Below are 10,000 nucleotides of genomic sequence, written 5' to 3' on the forward strand. Positions count from 1 at the left end.
TTAATCCTATTTCGGCCAGAGTTCTTTCGTCACACTTCTGTGACCTCATCAGTGGTCCTTCGCTTTCTTCTTTCTTATGTGTGTCCCTATCAGCCATTTTGTATTTTGTATTCCTATTGTATGTGTCTACGCATGCGTATCCCTCAATGTGTGTCGATGTTTTGTAAGTGCATGTGTGTGTATGGGGAGTGCCTGTGTTATCTATATCCTCTGTTAATACATGTTCGTTTATTTTTGTTTTATTTATTTGTTCATGTGTTTATACCTACTTTTTGTGTTTTGTTTTTGATTTTGTATTTAATTAAATTTTGTTAACGTATGTAGTATTTAATTCCATTTGTTTATCTATGTATTGTATTATATTTTGTTCATATTGTTATCGGTTTATGGGGAATTTATTGTCATATGTTGTGGTTTGTTGGGGATGTGTGTTAGTGTTCCATTCCAGTTTCCTAATCAGGCTAGGTTTATCTTCTATTATGTGTGTAGCTTCTGTAATTTGTCTAAGTGCTGCATCTGTGCTATGTGTGGACAAGATTTTAATTTCTATATTGTTGAGTGAGCCTCCGTGTTCCTGCTCAGCGTGCTGGTACAGAACTGATGAGCTCTTCCCTTCCTTAAGTTCCCTCCAATTTTCATTTACCCGCTCCCCTATGCACGGTGCTGTTTCACCTACATACGTCGTTGTCTTGTTACTGCATCGTCCCTCTGTACATCTTATACTATAGACCACATTTCTGGTTTTACAGTTTGTTTGTGGGCTAAATCTACATACAGTACAGTCCTTATCACTGCAGGGGGTTCTACTAAAAGGGTATGTTCTTCTGTTAAGGGATTTGATAGGGTTGCCTGGCCTTTCAACAACCTTAATTCTTAGCTTAAGTTTGTCTAGGGCCCTTCTAAAGCGGTACGCCAGTTCGCCTCTAGGCGTGGTGTCGACGAACATGACGCTCTCGTAATTGTGGCTATCATACCATGAGTTGGCTTTCCCTATTTTCTTCTTAATCCTTTCAATGGTGTTCCATGATTTGCTCCTATAGAGTGGGAAAATCCCATTCTTGTCGTTACGTTTGATGGTTTCAAATTTCTTCATAGCTCCTTTGTATACTCTGATCCTTTCTTTATGGCTGTAACCTGAGAACTGCATGCGGTGAACGAAATGTTGTATATGTCTCTTTAACTCTGTAGGGTTGCACATGCAGGACACATTTCGCATTACTCTGATGAGGTCTGCCATCAATATGTTGAATTTGGCATTGTCCGCAATAGCCGAGTTCCGGTTGATCAGGAATTTGGAGGCCATAGGTTTTGCATAGGGTGAATGGAGGATTCGGGTTTTATTATTCTCAGTTTCTAGCCAGAGTTCAGTATCTAGTACAGGTAATCTATGGTTAGGGTGTTTAGTAGGATAGTCTATCGTAACCTTAATACTCTGGTGGATGGAGTTAGCTATTTGCTGGATGCTCTCCATTGTATTAGTTTCTATTTCTATTTCAAGAGTACTATCTTGTGGGGGTGTCTTTACCAATACGTTGATATCATCTACATATCGAGAGTACATATTCACGAGAATGGAGTCTTGTGTCACGCGATCCTTAAGCCTTCTGTCCCACCATGCCATGAAGAGATTGGCCACATCACCTGCGATACTATATACTGATGGCAGACCTCGTCAGACTAATGCGAAATGTGTCCAGTACAAGAAGATATTAGTTGGAGCATCCGTAACTGAACCAGATCGAAATGAGAATCATCAGTCAGATGCTTCCTGCAGTCCGAATTGCGTGATTTCATCATCACAGAATTCAGCCATCACAGAATTATGCCTTGTAACGCCAGAATTCTTCTGCAAACATCCATCTCCATCAAGTGAAAGGCTTACTGATGCCAATATAGCCAGCAAGCATCTCCAACCGAGAGCAGCAGCTCGGTGAGTAACTGAAGAGTAACGACTTTGTCTGTAGTTCATCTCTTTCCTGTAAATACTGACTCCTCCCGCTGCTAAAATGAGAGGCATGCAGATCGTTTTGCCCTCTGTTGAGAACAACCATGTCAAAACCCTTACTGTGCACGAAGGTGAGTACCGGTTTTGAAAAATATTTACGGTCGGGGTTTTCAAATTTATATTTTCTGGCAAAGATAGAAAGCTACTGCTACAAATAAAGCATATGAGCCGTTTGCCTAATGGGCTATCAAAGAGTAGCCAGAAGATGTTAACAGATGTGAGAGAAGATGTGCACATTACCACATATATGGTGATTATCAGCAATAAGGATTGTCAAATAAAATATTATGTGAGAAAAGTTTTGTATAAACCAGAGTGAGTATAGAAATTTATCGATAGTGAAGAACTTACGAGCATTTCGGAGAATAATTACTGTCGTCACTCTTCCTTAATCTGAAATATTACTTAGCCCCGGTAAACAAGCGACACGGCGCGTGAAACAAGATTTCCATCCACGTAAAACGATGTTGTGTGCATGGTGGGACTGGGAAGGGATTATCCATTACGAATTGCTTGAACGGAACGAAACAGCCAACGTGAAACTCAATTTTCAACAAATGGAACGACTCAACACGGCTATTCAAGAGAAAAGACCTAATCGTCACCATGGAGTTCTTCTGGTGCACCACAACGCCCGCCCTCATATCGCCAATATGACCAAGGAAGCCGTTCAAACGTATGGCTGGGAAGTGCTGCCACACCCGTCGTACTCTCCTGATTTGGCACCAATGGTTTTTCACCCCTTTCCATCTCTTTCAAATGATATGTGCGGAGTTTCGTTCTATACTCATGCAGAGATGAGAGCTTGCTTGGATCAATTTTACGAGTCGAAATCGAGTGATTTCTACCGACGAAGTATTGAAAATCTTGATGAAATTTGGGAAGAAAATGTAAACAACAAGGGTGAATACGGAAGTAGTGAAATATTGATGTTTTCAAGAATACACATATACCTTTTAGCTATGTATGGTTATCTTATATAACATTATCGGTTTTGGTTTTCAAAATGCAAATCTACTTAGTGAAAACAAAGAAAGACTAGATTTTGTCAGGAGAAATTTTAAGGAATATTGATTTAGCTTGCTCTGCTTAGTTTCCAGAACGTTTAGTATCAGTTTGTCCGTGTTTACGTTCTGACCTGCAATTCAGCATAGGATAAATTCGCCTTTGATACTTGAGGAGTGATGAAATAAGTCGCAGCTAATAATTAGAGACAATGTAATCAACGTACACACTTCTCCGACATATGCTGAAATTATGTCCAAATTTCAAATTAACATGAAGAAAATATTCTAGTTCGAATACCTTTGCAAATTCAACTTATAGCAAGCTGACATCTGAATGGTCAAGCAGCTGTTTCATACATACATTCCTACAAACATACATACATACATACATACATACATACATACATACATACATACATACATACTTACATACATATATACATGCATACGTACATACATACTTACATATAATATATATATTGCGGAACTGTTATTTTAACGTGTTGTGTCGAGTTATTACCCGGTGAGAAACATCCACACAGCCGGATGCTCCTAAAACAGTTGATAAGTGTTCAAACCGTCACGGATGGGTGCTAGATGTGTGGAAACAAATGTCGTAATTCATAAAAAAATTCTGGTATATTCTAACTTTTGTCTTTCCTTTACTACACACACACACACACACACACAAACACACACACACACACACAAACACACACACACATCTACACAGGTGTGTATGATTATGTATAGAAGAATATATTAATCAAAGGAATTCCAACTTTGATTATTCACGTCTTATTTACAAACTTATAATAAGACTTGAAAGTCAGACAAGGTGAGAATATATATATATATATATATATATATATATATATGTGTGTGTGTGTGTGTGTGTGTGTGTGTGTGTGTGTGTGTGTGTGTGTGTGTGTGTGTGTCTGTGTGTATGTGTGTGTGTGTGTATATATACACTTTGTATTGACTCTGAAATCACTTGTCGCATCCAAAGCATCCAAAGGGCAGCCAATGTCTTTCGTTGACGACATTCTAAAATCTTGTCTCAGTGCCATATCAAAGTTGATACTAATGTCAAGGTTATGTCCAATTTGTTGGTGTATTCTTCCGAAACTTGGACGATATGCACCTGTCATCTAAAAATGTTGGAAAGACAGTTACCAGATATGTCTTCCCCACAAATTAAAAATATGTTGGTCCTCACTGCTTCCTGGCAATGAGGTATATAATGAAACAGGGATTACGTCCATCCAAACCATGATTATTGGGGAAACTACTCCCATGACCAGTCCATCTCATTGAAATGTTTGATGAGCCAATTCCCGATATAGGCATTGCGGTGAATCTTATACTGATAAAAATAAAATAAAAAGGTAAACCGAAGCAAAGATAGGAAGTTCTTGAAAAATTATATTTTCAATGTTTTAGATTATGTTACAAAAGTTTTGACTCACCTCTTGCTGGGAAACCGAGAGCGATTGGAATTACGATAGTCACCTATCCTGAAATGAAATGAAAAGTTCATAATAATTAAATTAAAATGAGCAGTGTTTTGAGAGATACGTACTCGTTCTTTAATCTTTCCTTTTATATACCTATCTCACGTATGAAATGGTAAAAGTACGCCCATACGTGTAATGCACAAATGTTGCTGTCACCCTGGTGATGTGCATATGAAATGGTGCATAATTGAACATACTGATCTTTAAGTATTTCGCGGCTTGTGGCACAGGTATTGCAGTGCCTTCAGGTCCTGTATATGCAGACTGCAGCGTATTTATCAGTTGACAGTGCTTGAAATTTTCCAGCATTGAACTGCATGTTATTCATTTCGGCCCTCTCATATATTGTATTCAAGTCTCGCTGTAAGATTGTGTCGTCATCTTGATATTTTCTTGAGTGTGATAATTTTGTTTCAGTGGCGTAGCTGGTGGCAGTGACTGTCCGGGTAACCATGGGCATGTCTAAGAGATCTATTATGAACAGTAATGGCACCAGATGAATTTTCTAGGGGACGCCACTTAGGATTTGATATTCCTGAAAAAGGGTTCCATTGGCTATAGCTGCCTGACTTTTGTATTTAGGGAAGTTTTCCAGAAAATCCAGGGCCTACCAACTTATGATATATTATGCCCTGATCTACCATATCAAATACCTTTGCAAATTCAAGTTATAGCATGCTGATATCTGAATAGTCAAGCAGCTGTTTCATACATACATAATACATACATACATACATACATACATATATACATACATACATACATACATATATATATACATGCATACGTACATACATACTTACATATAAATATATATTGCGGAACTGTTATTTTAACGTGTTGTGTCGATTTATTACCCGGTGAGAAACATCCACACAGCCGGATGCTCCTAAAACACTTAAGTTTTCAAACCGTCACGGATGGGTGCTAGGTGTGTGGAAACAAATGTCGTGATTTAAAAAAATTCTTGTATATTCTAACTTTTGTCTTTCGTTTACTACACACACACACACACACACACACACACACACACACACACACACACACATCTACACAGCTGTGTATGATTGTGTATAGAAGAATATATTAATCAAAGGAATTGCAACTTCGATTTTTCACGTCTTATTTACAAACTTATAAGACTTGAAAGTCAGACAAGGTTAGAAAATATATATATATATACATATATATATGTATATGTATATATACCAATGTTTATATACCAAAAAGATTTTATAACATTTTTCTAACATTTTTCTGACATAATTTAAATATATACTTTAACCATGTAACACAAGCCTACTGTAGTTTTTTCACTCTTATTATCTTTTATATATATATATATATATATATATATATATATATATATATATATATATATATATATATATGTGCTTTGTATTGACTCTGATGTGACTTGTCGTATCCAAAGCATCCAAAGGGCAGCCAATGTCTTTCGTTGACTACATTCTAAAATCTTGTCTCAGTTCCATATCAAAGTTGATACTACTGTCAAGGTTATGTCAAATTTGTTGGTGTATTCTTCCGAAACTTGGACAATATGCACCTGTTATCTAAAAATGTTGGAAAGGCGTTACCAGAAATGTCTTCCCCACATATTAAAAATATGTTGGTCGTCACTGCTTCCTGCCAATGAGGTACATAATGAAACAGGGATTACGTCCACCCAAACCATGATTATTGGGAAACTACTCCCATTACCAGTGCATCGCATTGAAATGTTTGATGAGCCCATTCCCAATATATGTATTGCGATGAATCTTATACTGATAAAAATAAAATAAAAAGGTAAACCGAAGCAAAGATAGGAAGTTTCTTGAAAAATTATATTTTCAATGTTATGTTACAAATGTTTTGACTCATCGAGAGGGTACGTAGACACCAAAGAGAAGTCGCCTGAAATGAAATGAAATGAAAAGTTCATAATGATTAAATTCAAATGAGCAGGGTTTTGAGGGATACGTACTCGTTCTTTAAGTTTTCCTTTTATATACCTATCTCGCGTATGAGATGGCACAAGGACGCCCATACGTGTAATTCAAAAATGTTGATGTCATCCTGGTGATGTGCATATGAAATGGTGCATAATTGAACATACTGATCTTTAAGTGGTACAGGTATTGCAGTGCCTTCGGGTCCTGTATATGCAGACTGCAGTGCATTTATCAGTTGACAGTGCTTGAAATTTTCCAGCATTGAACTGCTTGCTATTCATTTCGGCCCACTTATATATTGTATTCAAGTCTCGCTGTAACATTGTGTCGTCATCTTGATACTTTCTTGAGTTTGATAATTTTGTTTCAGTGGCGTAGCTGGTGCCAATGACTGTCAGAGTAACCATGGGCATATCTAAGAGATCTATTATGAACAGTAATGACCCCAGATGAATTTTCTAGGAGACGCCAGTTAGGATTTGATATTCCTGAAAAAGGGTTCCATTGGCTATAGCTGCCTGACTTTTGTATTTAGGGAAGTTTTCCAGAAAATCCAAGGTCTACCAGCTTATGATATATCATGCCCTGATCTACCATATCAAATACCTTTGCAAATTCAAGTTATAGCAAGCAGACATCTGAATAGTCAAGCAGCTGTTTCATACATACATAATACATACATACATACACACACACACACACACACACACACACACACACACACACACACACACACACACACACATATATATATATATATATATATATATATATATATATACATGCATACATACATACATACTTACATATAAATATATATTGCAGAACTGTTATTTTAACGTGTTGTGTCGATTTATTACCCGGTGAGAAACATCCACACAGCCGGATGCTCCTAAAACAGTTGTTAAGTTTTCAAACCGTCACGGATGGGTGCTAGATGTGTGGAAACAAATGTCGTGATTAATAAAAAAATTATTGTATATTCTAACTTCTGTCTTTCGTTTACTACACACACACACACACACACACACACACACACACATACACACACACACACACATCTACACAGGTGTGTATGATTGTGTATAGAAGAATATATTAATCAAAGGAATTCCAACTTTGATTATTCACGTCATATTTACAAACTTATAATAAAACTTGAAAGTCAGGCAAGGTTAGAATATATATATATATAGGTGAGAAAGTTGGTACGTGAAAGCACGTGGTTGGATGTATAAAAGATAATAAGAGTGAAAAATCTACAGAAGGCTTGTGTTACATGGGTAAAGCATATATTTAAATTATGTCAGAAAAATGTTATAAAATCTTTTTGGTATATAAACATTGTATTTTGAGAAATAACCGGTTTCGTGTTGTCTTTTCAAATTTCTCTACTTCATTGTAACATGTGTTCGCTCCAGTCTGAAAAGAAGAGTTCTAGATAGGGGGAGGTAATTAGGGATTTCTTCCGGTATAAGGAAGATAAACGAAATCTAGGTGGTGGTAGAATTTGATTAATTTACCATGGTTTTGTTCTATATTTTTTCCTTCTCAGTGGGGTGATGAATTTCCTTATTTAAATGTGTTAGCAATGGTTAAGTTTCGGTTTGTATTTTTGAATGAAAAAGGTTTCCTTATTTAATCTAATTTGTGTTGGTGTTCTAATGGCACATTGATAGAAAGGAAAGATTATAAATTGTGGTAGGATTTGTTTTGCGCATTTCTCAATATGCTCACTAAAAGGTATCATTCGGTATTCTGGGCATGCAATCTGCTGTCGATGCAGAATGCATCTGCGTCTGAGCGATAATCCTGTGGACCCTATGTAGTTTTCGTGGCAGCCCGAGCATCTTATTACATAAATATGGTTTTCTGAGGCACAAGTAAAGTCAGATATAACTTTGAATTTGTGTCCCTCTTTGAAGAGGAATTCTGAACCTTCTAGAATGTTTGGGCATGTTGCCCAATTTGGTCGACCACATTTTTTTACTTTTGCCTCTGTTATTTTGGAAAATAATTTTGCCTTTGTGAGGATCTTTTTCAGTGATTTTGGTTGTTTGTGGCTTTTAATGATTTTGTGTGTGTGTAAAATTTCCTTTAATTTGGGGTCCTTATGTAGCATTGGTATGTTTTGGGTGATGATGGTGAAGGTTTCTTTGTTTCTGGGGTTGTATGTTGATATGTACGACAGTATTTTAGGGGAAGGTGTGTTGCTGTGTTTAACTTTTCTTAAGTTTTCTATGTTAATTTGTGATGCACGTCTGATTCCATCCTCTATGAGTTGAACTGGGTAGTGTCTGTCAATTAGTGTGTTTTTGAGTTCTTGTAGTCTGTAGTCTCTAGTATTTTGTTCTGACACTATTGTGCATATCCTTCTTGCAAGGTTGAAGGGGATGTTTGTCTCGGTGTGTTTTGGGTGGCATGAATCAAATAGTAGATATTGTTTGGCGTCTGTGGTTTTGTAAAATATGTCCGTTTCTATTTTTAGGTCTACTTTTTTAATTAGTATATCCAAGAATGGGAGCTCCTTTTGGTTGTACTCCATTGTGAACTGTATGTTTGGGTTGACACTGTTCAATAGACTTTTGAATTTCAAGAGTTCATCTGTGTTTTCATTCCAGAGTATGAAACAGTCGTCCAGGAACCTTTTCCAATTTTCTTTTATGTATTGGGAAAGGGTGTTTCCAAAGGTGGATAAAGATTCCTGGTATATTATTATTTACAAGTAACCCATTGTTAGGTTCGCAATGACTGGAGCTGCCCTAGTGCCCATAGCAATTCGGGATTTTTGTCGGTAGAAAGTATTGTCAAACATGAAGTGGTTGTTTCGTAAGATGAATTCAACAGATTTAGTAATGAATTCTTTACTGATCCTGTTTGGGATTTCTTTCGGGAATTGATCCAGCCAGAATTGAATTGCCTCAGGTCCATAATTATGAGGTATACTGGTGTATAAATTAATCACGTCAAATGAGACCATGATTGTGTCTTCCTTGAATTTCTTTGGGAGGTGATTTAACATATCCAAGTCATCTCTGATATAGTTATTGATGTGTTTAACGAAGGGTTTTAGGAGGATGTCCATAAATAAACTTAGTCTGTGTGTTTCACAGGCTGGGCCAGCTATGATGGGTCGCAGTTTTAGGTCATACACTCACACTGCAGAACAGAGATATTCATGAATATGAAGATATTCATGAATATGAAGTTTCCTAACAATGAAATATTGCAATACCAGTTAACAGTGTTACCTATTAACGTGTACTATTACTTTTTATAACATGTATTGGCTTGGCTTACAAATAATATTTGAAACATACGAGGGTGAGTCAAAAAGTAAAGTAATGCTATTTTGTTAAATTACTACCACAGGAATATGTGTCATACATCAAAATGAAGCTGGTCCTCTCTGGATCACATCCCTCCTTCATATCATAGTCAACGTTTCTCTCAATTGCAGTGTTCCACCTTCAAATGAGAGCATGTATCCCTGCCCCGTAAAATTTTGTTCACTGT

General features: G+C 36.8%; 1 protein-coding gene across 5 annotated transcripts in view; it reads right to left on the reverse strand.

Annotated features, from left to right (window-relative positions):
* The window catches only part of LOC149134423 (neprilysin-2-like), a 332,072-nt gene that overhangs the window by 286,647 nt on the left and 35,425 nt on the right, over window positions 1-10,000 (reverse strand). For all 5 annotated transcript variants that reach the window (XM_089356560.1, XM_089356561.1, XM_089356563.1 and 2 more), the window contains one exon: window positions 4,482-4,529. In XM_089356560.1, the coding sequence (XP_089212686.1) occupies window positions 4,482-4,529 (48 nt within the window). The remainder of the gene's footprint in view (window positions 1-4,481; window positions 4,530-10,000) is intronic.

Source organism: Octopus bimaculoides, chromosome 8, assembly GCF_046866305.1.
Source record: "Octopus bimaculoides isolate indiv1 chromosome 8, ASM4686630v1, whole genome shotgun sequence".
Classification (NCBI taxonomy): domain Eukaryota; kingdom Metazoa; phylum Mollusca; class Cephalopoda; order Octopoda; family Octopodidae; genus Octopus; species Octopus bimaculoides.